This window comes from Thermobia domestica, chromosome 2 (assembly GCF_964235325.1).
Source record: "Thermobia domestica chromosome 2, izTheDome1.hap1.1, whole genome shotgun sequence".
In the NCBI taxonomy this organism is placed as follows: Eukaryota; Metazoa; Arthropoda; class Insecta; order Zygentoma; family Lepismatidae; genus Thermobia; species Thermobia domestica.
The window spans coordinates 354,295,803-354,309,211 of record NC_137455.1 but is presented as its reverse complement, the minus strand read 5'-3'; the positions used below and the strand labels follow the sequence as shown (position 1 = coordinate 354,309,211).

At 37.5% G+C, this 13,409-nt stretch overlaps 1 protein-coding gene across 1 annotated transcript in view; it reads left to right on the top strand.

Moving 5' to 3' along the window:
* LOC145678784 (angiotensin-converting enzyme-like) overlaps positions 1-13,409 on the top strand; it is a 75,567-nt gene that overhangs the window by 28,062 nt on the left and 34,096 nt on the right. The window contains exons 5-6 of the mRNA XM_081749287.1: positions 9,955-10,098; positions 10,733-10,924. Of these exons, the coding sequence (XP_081605413.1) occupies positions 9,955-10,098; positions 10,733-10,924 (336 nt within the window). The remainder of the gene's footprint in view (positions 1-9,954; positions 10,099-10,732; positions 10,925-13,409) is intronic.

Genomic DNA, 13,409 nt, shown 5'->3' with positions numbered 1-13,409 from the left:
ACTAAACTGATAATATTCTAAACTTTATAATTACCATGACGTAGTTATACAAACAAAAGTTTCTATTAAACTGAATATTAATTAACAAAATGATTGATTGTTTTCCCCCTAAAGATATGCTACATTGACTTGATCCCTAGTCTTCTGTTGCAAGCGCTGCTATCGGCTGAAGGAAATCCACTCGCTTTCTCTCGCTTAGCAACAGCTGAACCCTTATTGGCTCAACGCGTGGGTGTGTGAGGGTGTGAGGGTTAGTTCGCATTTTTGCCACGGCTCAAGACATTTTGGCAGCACAATAGACATAAACGACTATTAAGTAATTCACCCACAGTTATTACCTCTTTTTAGCAAGAAAAGAAATGGAAATAAGTTTAATAATCGGATTGCGGAATGAAAGAATTAATGGCTTAGGTTGCTTGCAAGACTTACTGGAGAAATAGTTTAGAAGCGATAGTATGCTTTTGAGAAAATTTAGTGCACTGTTTCTAATGAACTCTAGTGAATTTTCAATGTTAAAAGATTTGCATAAACAAGACATAACTTTGTACACATACTATATCAATTGGAAAATAAAGCAATTCAAAATAAAAATCGTTACACAACACTAACTACACAAATATTTCATATTCAAATACACTACACAGAAATATATATAGTACTACTATTATTATATTTTGGCCAATTGATCAAAATAATTATATTGTCGACTCTTTTTGATTTTCTCACTGATTCCTTCTTTTGCGAATAAACGTTTCTCCATAGCTATGGACCCCATCTGCGTTCGTTGCTCAGATAGGTACCTCCGAAGGGATTTACGCGAGTATCTTAAGTTGTTTACCTTATTTATGAGACTCTTACGATATTACGGGATAAGAATATTTACAATTATTTGTCTGAAACTTACTCAACATAGCACGACTTTGGAAGCTTTATATCAATTGTTTCTTTTAAGAATGACTATAATAAAAATTGACAAGTTACAATAAAATGGTATTAAGCCTGTTTACCGCTCTGACACATATTTCCCTAACACAACCTATACAAATGTTAAAATTTGAACAATTAGACTTTGACGATAAATCATGGTTTACTCAAGACAGAAATTACATTATATGCACACATCTTAAACGCGATTTATGTTTAAAAGAGAAATAATCCATACTTGATATAAATAAATATTGGATTGCATATAAATGATTATAATGACGGCTTCAAGGATCTAAATATTGACACATGACAATTACAAATAAATGCATGATTGAAGATCAAATCAAGGTATACGAATTTCACTAGTAAAATAATGAAAAATTCATGGTACTTATTCAAGAATGAAATTAATAGTTCCTATATCAGTGAATTAATTTTGGAAATGCAACCAAGGCATTAGGCTATTTGTTTACTTCTTTTTTAAAAAATAAAAAAAAAATAAAAAATGTTTTAATGTTTACGGATAGTTCCGTATGGATAAACAATGGATGCTAGGAAAATGTGAGTATGGAGATCACGAATCACGGAAATATTGGCCTCTGTCCTTCCTCAATAAAGAAAATAACAGAATACTTTGTCCTACCTTAATAAGTCTTTCCGCTTATATTTCCACACTTCAGAAGAAAACTGCACTGTACTTAACTGACCATCACAATGGTTCCTAATGTCCCTTCTCAGATCCCGCGGTAGCGTCCCCCGCTGTCTTCTGGATTCAACTCCCGGAGAAGAAGTCCTCGTTTGTCTGGAGCGTCTGGGTCTTCCTGTGACAGGGCATCTGTCTCGAGTACCGGGCCTCGAACTCGTGTCTCTGTCCTTCTCCATCTCCATGTTGTTGGAATGCAATGATGCGTCACTTATCAACTGTTTATCCATCTGCACGTAAATTTCAACAAACTAGCACAGTTTGTATATCCGCCACCATCGCACTACTTTTCCTAATGCTCTTTTCACTGAATGCAGGAAATCAACGTATATAGATCGATCACAGACTCACTTACTTCAAATCACAATATACGTAGCGTCACCGTAAGATGATAAGAATATCACTATGTTCACGTTTTAAATATTTACATAAATAATCTTGTAATGACTATGTTGCTGTGGATAACGCGTGGTTTGAGTAGCTGGCTGCTAAAAGGGTCTTTAGCTTGCCATTATTGCGAGGTTAAACACTTAAATATATATATATATATATATATATATATATATATATATATATATATATATATATATATATATATATATATATATATATATATATATATATATATATGAGTTGATGTATCCTTATGAGTCGCGTGTTAGTGATGTTTGCGCGATGAAGAGTCGATTTAGAGTAACCCTCTTCCGTGTGTAGGCGTTCTCCCAGCTTTTTCTAAAAAAAAAATAGACGCTTCATTCTTCTCTTTGTGAATTTTGAATTTCGGATTCTGATTCGCCGCTTGAAGTTCGTGACACCATTTCCCAAAAATCGGTTGATAGCTTGGCTTGGGTTCCTAGTGTCTCTTTTGGGTTAGTACGTGGTGTTAAAGAGTTTCATAAGCACTTGCGAAGATTATAGATAAAAAAAAATTGGTTCCTGTGTGTCTGTGACGTGATATTTCCGATATCGAGGTACTTAGGTAGTGCGACAGTGTAGCTGGAGTAACAATAGTAATTCCATTACCGTTAACTTGCGAGGTGGAAATGTGGGTGCTCTATCCCTTTCCGGATCCCGGCTTTTTGGGCTATTTTTTAGACTTTCAGTCAAGCACCTACTGCATCGTCACTATTTATCCTAGGATCATGGTTCATACTTCACTCTCTTCAGAATAGAGCTGGCTTTCAAATGGTACCACTTGCATGCTCATACCATATACCAGAAGTGGGAAAAATGTCAAAGTGAAAATTTCGGAAGGAAATTTTTTTTCTCGAACTTTGCCCCCCCTGGACCCCCTTGTGTGAACGTAGCCATCTAAAAAAAATGTGATAAATAGTACTTGGTATACTGAACGTGTGTGCCAAATTTCAAGTTTCTATCTTGAATAGTAAGGGCAGGAGAAATTTTATCAAAAATTCCCACAATGCCCCAAATTACCACAAAACACTATGATCATAGGGAAAAAATTCCTGAGACATCCCTAATTACCCTAGGGTCATGTGTCGCCCATATTCTCTTCTGAATAGAACTGCCTTTCAGGCGGTACCATTCACATGTCTCCATCATGTATCTAAGGCGGGAAATTCCCGAAAAAGGGATTTTTTGGGTCTAAATTTCCCTTTTTCAACTTTTAGCACCTCTGGACCCCCCTGTTTTAACGCAGAAATCTGAAAAAAAAAATCTGTTAAATACTACTCGGTGAAATAAATGTTTGTGCACAATTTCAATTTTCTAGGTGCAAAAATAAGCCCGGCAAAAAAATTCAGAAAATTCCCCATGTTACCCTATACAGAAGTATATTTTGAAAAAAAATTCACTGAGACGTCCCTAATTATCTTAGAATACTAATTCGACCGTCATTCTCTTGAGAATGGAACAGCCTTTCAGACGGTATGACTCACGTGTCTCCATCATGTATGTGAGGCGGGAAAATCATGAAAAACGGGATTTTTTGTCTAAAAATCCCTTTTTTCAATTTTTCCCCCTCTGGAGCCCCCCTGTTTTAATGCAGAGATCTGAAAAAATCTGATAAATACTACTAGGTGGGGTGAATGTTTGCGCACAATTTCAATCTTCTAGGTGCAAAAGTAAGCCCACCAAAAAAATATACCCACCATGTGCCATTTTTCCCTATATAGAAGTATATTTTTCAAAAAAATCCCTGAGACGTCCCTAATTACCCTAGGATAATGATTCGACCGTCATTCTCTTCAGAATGGAACTGCCTTTCAGACGGTATGACTCACGTGTCCCCATCATGTATGTGAGGCGGGAAAATGACGAAAAACGGGATTTTGGGGGCAAAAAAATCCCTTTTTCACCCCTTTGCCCCTCTGGTTCCCCCTTGTTTTAGCACTGACATCGGAACAAAAAATCTGGTAAATACTACTCGGTGGTCTGAATGTTTGTGCAAGATTTCAATCTTCTACGTGAAAAAATAAGCCCGCAAAAAATATTGAATATAGGCTTAGGAAATGAGAAAATAAATTTTTGACTTATGACGTCATCACCTCCTATGTCTGGACGCAGGAAGGTTTGAAACAATACGTAATGTCTTCTACAAGGCCTCTGGACTTGAAAAAAACGGTCGAAAAAGCTCAAATAGAAGAGAAATAACGCAATGTACCATGAAAAACGCGTATGGTACAAAATGTACCATAGGATCCCCAAAGGGCTATTAGTGCGGTTGCCGTCTTTTTTTTTTTTTTTTTTTTGAAAAGCAGAGAAACTTCTTTACCTGGGACAAATGAAAGAGGTTCGCTTGGCTGCGAAATGAAACAAAATAAAATTTTCCTTGACTTTTAAAATAAATTGGATTTATATATAAATATGTTTTAATTTGAATATATGAACAATTAATTGAGTATGTGATTGTAATTGTCACATGGTTTTAATCATTTTGCGCCCAATTACCCCTAACTGGGTGGGAATCAAACCAACAACTAGAAAAGGTTGCAGCGTCAAAAGTAAAGATACCGAAAGCTTACCACTATCACAGTAAAAGGAGGTTGTCACATTAAAAGAACATGTAGCTGTCATAAAGAAAAAAAAGAACTTGAAACCCTACCATATTTCACCGTGTACACATAGTCTTGAAAGGGTCAGAAAACATTTTTTTTTTTTCATCTTGCAAGCAGTTGAACGATGCGCAACTTTCTGGGACGTCTTGCTTGCTATCTGCTATCGCCCTCCCGCTGACATAAAAGAAAAAACAGTTTCGCCCCTTCCGAAACAACGAATTCTTTTAGACTGGGAGGGCAAGTGCGCCAAAATACACGTTCTTAATGAGGAGGTTCACTGTTTGTCCACTAGAGTGCAGTGCTGCATGTGTGGAGAAACCTTTCTTGCTTTCAAGAAGTTGTAAGATGTAAAGAGTAAATAGAAAGATCGGGTTGCAAGGTTTTTTTTTTATGACAGCTGCAAGATTCATTTAACGTGGCAATGTGACTTTAGTGCAGAAGAACCTGTAACATATAATCAGTTCTTAAAAACTAGAAAAACAGCTATAACTTGTAAGGGGAAAAAAGGTTAAAAAAACATACCTCCTAATTCCCCCCTTCTACCCTAATCTTCGGACGTTAAACTGAAAGATTTCATTTCGCCTTTCAATGAAATCTTTAGTAGGAAAGCACTCTCATTTTTTTTCATATCTCAATTTTTATCTGTATGCTGTTCATTCTATTTTTGGGACTACGCATAACTTAAATAAATAAAAAAAATCTGAAGAAAGGAAACATTTATTACTTTAGTAATCTGTTTTGCAGTTTCGATAATATATTATTACCTTCATCAGACACTTCAGCTCCCTTTAGGTTGTGAAATAAACATGGCTGCGCCACTATGCGTTATCACCACAGAAGAATAGCAGTCCATAATCCGTTCTTTGTAGCCTGAAGTTGTACCGGGAGCTGAAACCCATAAAAGATTTTCAGTACAAATATGGAAGAAATATTTTACCTCTGTGAAACGTTTACAAGTGAATGGAAAAGTTCAAATATGGTCTTCACTTTCTGCATCCTGCACGCCGTGGGAAAACATTGCTTTGTTATACTATTCTGTGTGCAAACTGATAGTGGCGCAACCATGTTTATTTTGTAATAATCAGGGGATAAAAGTGGATTTGAAAATGTTGAGGGATGCATGACGTCACATCGTCCTCCATGCCTATCTTTGCTAATTGTAATTCTTTTAGAAAGTGGGGAACGCCACAGATATTTTCTGGAAGTAGGGGATGACGTGCCCCGCGTTCCCCCTGGTAATAATTCAAAACGCACTGGAGTGACAACTCTGAAACCTGAGAGCTCAAAGAGAAGACAGTGGTGGGCTCCTTCGTGGCTAAGCGGCGGTTAGCGTACGCGCCTTTGGCGTGGGAGACCCGGGTTCGATTCCCGCCGGGAGCTCATGGGGTTCTGATTGCACGTTAGTCAGTAGGCTCCATCTCATATAGCCTCGCTGCTGAAAGGGCGTTAAACTTCAAATCAACTCAAGAAGATAATGGTACCATCTATCGGCTTGCGAGCACGAAATGCCATACAGTCAACCTACAGTCGATTAGAACGAAAGTGCACATATAGTTTGTTCTTTCAAACGAACTGGAGTTCGCATATAAAGAATGCTTGTATTTAGCACCTCTTGTCCATTTAGCAACATTTTGTTTTACTCATTCTAATTTTCGTATTTATAATTCTTTTCCTATGAAATTCACCACAAATATACATTTCCCGATTATACACATAGTAACAGTATTAAAAGTAGTGTTGCCACGACACGAGATGGAACCCTTTTAGACGAGACACGAGATGAGACAGATTACTTGTCCCGTCTCGAAAACGAGACGAGACACGAGACGAGAAGGGACGTCTCGTGAAATGTCTCGTCTCGTCTCGTGTCTCGAAAATGAAAACGCTGGCGGGAATGGCCAAGATTGAAATTGCCAGTGGTCATATAGATTGCAAAAGGAAAATCCCCTTTGTGAGAAAACATGTTGAAAAGCCTCTTCATAGAAAAGTGTCCTCTTGTCTATTGAATGAAACAATCGTGATACATGAGCTTCCAAGAATATCATCCTTAATGTCTTGTCACCAATTCTCCTTGCTGTAAACTGAGGAATTCTCATTTTTTTCATTTCTGGCTGGAATGATGACAAACAAAATCAAAGACAGAGAAGATTTTTACAAGGTCAAGAAACCGAACTACCACCAACATCTATTCAATTTGAAAACTGGATAAGGTCTACACTCATTACACGCTGTAGTTGAAAGTTCTGGCTGAGATGGAAGAGAACAGAACAAACTACACTTGTCTTTATTCTCTGGTGGCGGTATTTTTTTTTTTGCTATATGAACCGAAATTAACCGAAAACGGCAATTGAAGTATGTCATCTTGCAACTAAAATTTTGTCTTCTCTCTCTCTCTCTCTCTCTCTCTTTGACACACACACATACACATAAAAACACACTTTTACCATTTTACCAATCGCTCGCTTATTATACAGCAGTCATGTTGTAAAATTTACCTCTTCGTTTGGAAGGCGGGCGAAGGACAAAGAAAGCAGATATTATCGACGAACCCTTCAAATTGTTTGCTTTCAGCAAATTTATGATACTAACAATAACACTTTAAGTGAAGAGGTTTTACAGGGGGACCTTCGTTTTGTTACGCGGAAATGTTTGATCTGACCAGAGTTCGAAATTGCCCCCTGCTTCCATGTTGAGAGGAGGAGAATACTTCCCTTTCCTAGTGAATAATATTCATTAGGACCTAAATTATCTTCAGAAATGGTTTCTTACAGAGTGTAAAGAACATTTGGTATAATATTCATAGAACTCCGTTGAAAGCAGAAAATATCATGAGAATGATCAAAATTCGAACATTGAAGAACATAATTAACAGAAAAGAAATAGGATATCCAAACCATAATTTTAAACCTCCTATAAAATGTATATCCTATATTTTTACTAATTCCTTACTCCATGAAAGTATCCTGGGGAGGATATTCTCTCCAATTTTTTCAGACTGTAATCCTTTTATCCCGTACGATTTCACCCCCTGACACAATACCAAAAAACAAATGCTGTTAAAATCCATACACATGACCCTTCCGGGACTCAACCCGGGACCTTCAAGCCGATGGTCTATCGCCGCAGACCGCTCGTCTTGGTATGAAGATGTACGTTGTATGATTGCGAATAGATCACGACAATATAAGAAACTTTAATCCAAAATGGCCACCCAAAAATCAACTTTTTTTTTAGACCACTAACTAATCTGGATGTACTGTCATGAGGTTGTTACACAAACAGGGCAACCACCATATAGTGACACACACCCCGCGGTTATGGGAACAGATTTGTACCATGGAGGTGAAGACTGGACCCAAGCATTCTTTGGTCCGATGTGTCATTCAGCTCCCAGTACTATGGCACTTTAAGTAGAGCTTACTGTGCAGTAACATATAAAATTTCAATCAAATACTTTTCATTACTCAATAAAATTATTTGGTTCCGAGCTTTTTTTTAAAAAAGATAATTGCAACAAATCTAAACATGCTAAAATGGAAAGTAGTTTTTGGATTGGTATGGAAACCTAAAGGCTGGAATATATGAAATCAAAGTGTACACACATATCTGTCTCTCTATTTATCTATATATCTTTCCATCTCTCTCTCTCTCTCTCTCTCTCTCTCTCTCTCTCTCTCTATATATATATATATATATATATATATATATATATATATATATATATATATATATATACAGACACTATAAAGCATGTGGGCTGATAGTATACGATAGTGTCGTGAATGGTGACACCTTTACATATTATCTTGCAAACTATTTGTCCTTGCCTTGTGAGCTTATTTGAATTTATTTTTAAGACCTTTAGGCAACTTTGGCCTACCCCGAATGGATGATGATGGTAAAATTAATGGAATGAAGAAAGTGGTAGGATACTAGACAACTTCGAGAAAACACACACATTCGAAAAATGAAATGAAATCTTTGAGTTTTACGTCCCACATTTATGCCGGTTAGGCTAAAGTGTAAGACGGTGATGATGAGTAATGAATGAAATGGTGGAATGAAGAAAGTGGGAGGAAACGGGAGAACTCCGAGAAAACCCACGCACACGGTGTTTGTTCACCACAAAGTTCACTTGGCGGGGGCTGGGATCGAACCCGAGACCCCAAGCACCAGAGGTGAACACTCTACCACTGACCTACCGCGGCCCCCACACACATTCGATGTTTGTCCACCACAAAGCTCACATGGCACTAACCAAGATCGAACCGACTACCACATACATCAGAGGTGAAGGCTTCACGGTGTAGTTACCGTGACATTTCTGGCCTTGTGTTCTGGGTAATACTTGTAACTTAGTTGTTACTTGATTAGCATGGTGCAGCCTGCTACATTTTACTTTCATTCCCATGGTATGCTGCTATATTTTTTACGAGACAAAACGAGACGAGACGAGACGGGACAGAACCTCTCGAGACGAGACACGAGACGGGACAAGCACACTTTTTCGAGACGAGACACGAGACGAGACATGCTTTGCACGAGACGGGACGAGACAGCCTGAAGTCTCGTCTCGTCTCGTCTCGTCTCGTCTCGTGGCAACACTAATTAAAAGTACCCTGCAAAATCATTATCACATTATATTCCCACAACAAGATAGTTATAGATATGCGACAATCATTTTTGGACATGCCTGTACATGTAAATTTTTTTCAACATTGTAAGAGATATTTATAACATCTGGGACATGAATCTTTTAAGTTCTGAAAGAAGTTTTAGATAGAGATCTTTAAGATGAAATATGTCAAAAGCTGGACTTGGTTCCGTCGTGCATTGAATGCTCAAAATATCTGGCTTTCCAAAATTAATCCAATGATTGTGTTGGTCTAATATTCTTTGTTACTGGTGTTAAGTATTGTGATGTAAACATTGGAATAATATTGAACATAAACTGTTGCATAACCATCAACTCACCGACTGAATCTAAAATTTACGTAAACACGGTCTAGCTTTAAATGAAATAAAATCTTTCAGTTTAACGTCCCACGCATATGCTTTTTAGGCTAAAGGAGACAGATGATGAAGGCAAGTGAATGATGATGAAAAAATTGGTGGGATGAGAATGTGAGAGAAAACCCACAGACCCCGATGTTGTCCACCACAAACTTACTTGGTCGGGGATCGAACCATAGATCCTACGTATTAGAGCTAAGTGCTCTACCATGGACCCACTGTGGTCTCCCCACTTGTGTATAACTCTTTCAGTAGTCTCTGAAGCAAGTTCTTATATCCTTCCCTATATTTCAGAAATCAAAGAGGTTTTTGAGAAGAGTCGAGATCCTGAAGAATTGAAACATACTTGGGTAGCTTTCAGAGATGCTGCCAGTAAAAGAATGAGGAAACTTTATATGGAATATGTACAGTTACAGAACGAGGCAGCCAGACTCAACAGTAAGTATCTCATTAGTAAATACAAATAATTGTCTTATTAATGAATATTTGTGTCAGAGAAATACAGTGAGAAATAATAATAATAATAATAATAATAATAATAATAATAATAATAATAATAATAATAATAATAAGAAGAAGAAGAAGAAGAAGAAGAAGAAGAAGGGGAGTAGGAAGAGGAAGTGGAGGTAAAGAAAATCGTTATCAATCAATTTAGTAGATTTCATGTGTGAATAAGGAATTTATTATCGACAGTGTGATTTCTTGAATGTTCATGTAAAGCAAGCACGTATTTTTAACCTGGAAAAACATTTAAAATAACTTGAAGAAATGCATTTAAGGTATTGTATGCATCCATGCTTTATACAGTGACTATTTGATGAAGAATGCTAACAAAACTCACATTATTTCAACCTTATTACTTCAGTCTCTTAGACGCTTAGATCTCTTTTTGTGATGTATTATTTTTTGCCTAATTTATATATAATTTTAGTTTCATATTACTCAATAGCGCAGTTTGTTAAAATATTTTTAACCAGTTTTATTTTTTTGTAAATATTAAGGGTATATAAATACATTAAATATATTATGAGTGCAAATATAAACATGCGTCTGAATGGCATGTTTGTTTCAGACTTCACCAATGCTGCTGAATATTGGTTAGAGGATTACGAAGACCCTAACTTCAGAGAAGACGTCAGGCAACTGTGGGATGAAATTCGTCCACTTTACTTGCAACTACATGCTTATGTCCGGAGGAAGTTAAGAGAACAATATGGAAAGGAGCACGTGTCGGAAAAGGGACCCATACCTGCTCATTTACTAGGTAAGGTATTGACTAAACTTGACTTTCAACGTAGGAAAAGAAGTGATTCTCAACGTAAAAATAGCTTCCATTATTTACGCCTTGTTGCACACATTATTATAGATGTTTACAAGATGATTTTCACAATACAGAGGTAAGCATTATCTTCTTTTCCTCCATCTTTTCCCACTTACGTGCGGTCGACGTTTCTGGTGAGTCTTCTCTATAAACCCTGTTTCAGTTGTATTCCTTTGTAAGATCTTTCTTCCTCAAGTCAGGGGTAAAAGTGAATCTGAAAAGGTAGGGGGGACGCATGACGTCACACCGTCTCTCTTGTCTATCGTTGCCCATTGTAATATTTTAGGAAGTAGAGTGATGCCATGCATATTTTTGTGGAAGTGGAGGGACGACATCCCCTCGCGTTCCCCCACACTTTTACCCTTGCCTAAAGTCATTATTAACTTCTCCCTAAAGTCACCCATTTCTTTCTTGGTCTTTCCATTCACTTTCATTGGTCACCACTCTTCTGAACTCAAAAGTTATTTGTCCTTGTCATTAAATGGTCATGCCACTGCAGTCTTCTTCCTTGGATCTTCTTCGGTAACTCTACAACCTTGGTTATTTCCGTTACTCTCTCATTCTTCACTCTATGTCTTGTTATCCAACACATCTAGCGCAGCATTATAATTTTCAGTGTAACATTCAACCTTTCCTCCTGTGGTCTGGTTTGTTTATGGTCATTTATTCTTTGTATATCGTTGTTAACTGTTCTGTAAATCATTCCTTTATGCTTCACCATGATATTCTTGTCACACATACTTTCTTCCAATTCTGCCATCCTTATTGCATTCTATGTGTTATTTCTGCGTGCAAATCACCATTCTTAGCAACAAATAAGTCTGCATTGCGTTAATAGTAATTAGGATATATATTGATGGGATTCATATGAGTCAACCTCATTTTGCTTCAGCGAACTTGGGAGCGAAACTATCCTTAGGGCCCGGACTATAAAGGTAACCAAGAAAGTACTGTCGCTTTTTCACCCACCACCTTCGAAAATCGATATGTTACCTAAGACGTACCTGGAAGATCAAAAATAGTCCCCATAAGCATCGACAACCTTATGCCAACATTCTGAAGGTGTTGGTGGGAAATGAAGCGAAGAAGGTATCAAGTGCATTTTGCACCTCTACTCGGGATATGAACTGGCGTCCTCTAAGGTGATTGTCCAAGAAATGGAACAGGTGATAATCGGACGGTGCAATGTTCGGGGAGTATGGCGGATGCAATAGTGATTCCCATCCAAATGTAGAATGGTGTCCCGAGTCATCCTAGCCACGTAAGACTTAGCATTGTCCTGTAACAGGAAGACCGATTTGCGATTCAGAAGTGCTGGCTCCATAGTGTAAAATTCTTTCAGTTTATAAGGGTAGAGCAATTAAATGTACTCGGGGTTTGGACTTTCCCTTCACCTTTTTACTATAAAAGTCTTCTTATATACACAAATTATAAAAATTATTCTTCTAATATCTACTTGGGTAAGATTAAGATAGGAACCCGGTGACCAAGCGTCGTGGGTTTTGCAGGTGAGGTTCTCTCGGTGACCAAGCATCGTGAGAAGGGTCTAGATTAGGTGTCTTTCTCTCAGTGACCAGGCGTCGTGAGAAAGAGGAAAGGAACCCGATAACCAAGCGTCGTGGGCTTAAGGATGGGTACCTCTCGGTGACCGAGCATCGTGAGAGGGGTTTTAGGTGATTCGATCAAACTGGGTAGATTGATGTTGATCGAGGCGTGCAGCTCCCTTTTATCCTATATTGTCGGATTCCTTCGGTGATCCTCGTCCTTCCGACTATTGGCGATAGTGGGCGATTCCTCTTCGGGATGTCGTCTGTTTGTTTGTTTATTATTAACACGTGTAGTACGCATTGGCGCAAATCTGTCTTCAACATTGGGGGGGACGGGTAAGACCATTCCCATATTATATATATATATATATATATATATATATATATATATATATATATATATATATATATATATATATATATATATATATATATATATAAGCGATGTTCAAAATATTTACGAAGTTGTAAAACAATGCTGTGAAGAATCAGGAGAGCAGAACTGTCTTCAGTGGCGTATTTAGGAGGCTATCAGGCTGAAGCTCCCCCTGAGATAAATTTGTTAGTTTTTCGCATTCCACGTATACAATAATCCTTTCTACCATTTCTAAGAATGTCATTGACTTTCCATTTTCTCATGCTCTTTGTTCAGAATAATACTGTATTTGTCAAATTTCATTCCATATAAGAACTGTCTTCTTTTGTTCTTTCTTTCGTCCTTTCTACTTTTCTGTTTCTCTTTCTTGACGTTACTTTCTTTAATTTCGCCTATCATACTTTATCGACCGTTGTCAGCTGTGTTTAAAGCCGGCCGTCATCAGTAACACCAAAACTAAGAGGAGTTGATAAGCAAAACTGATGTTTCACACCAACTTGCGCGG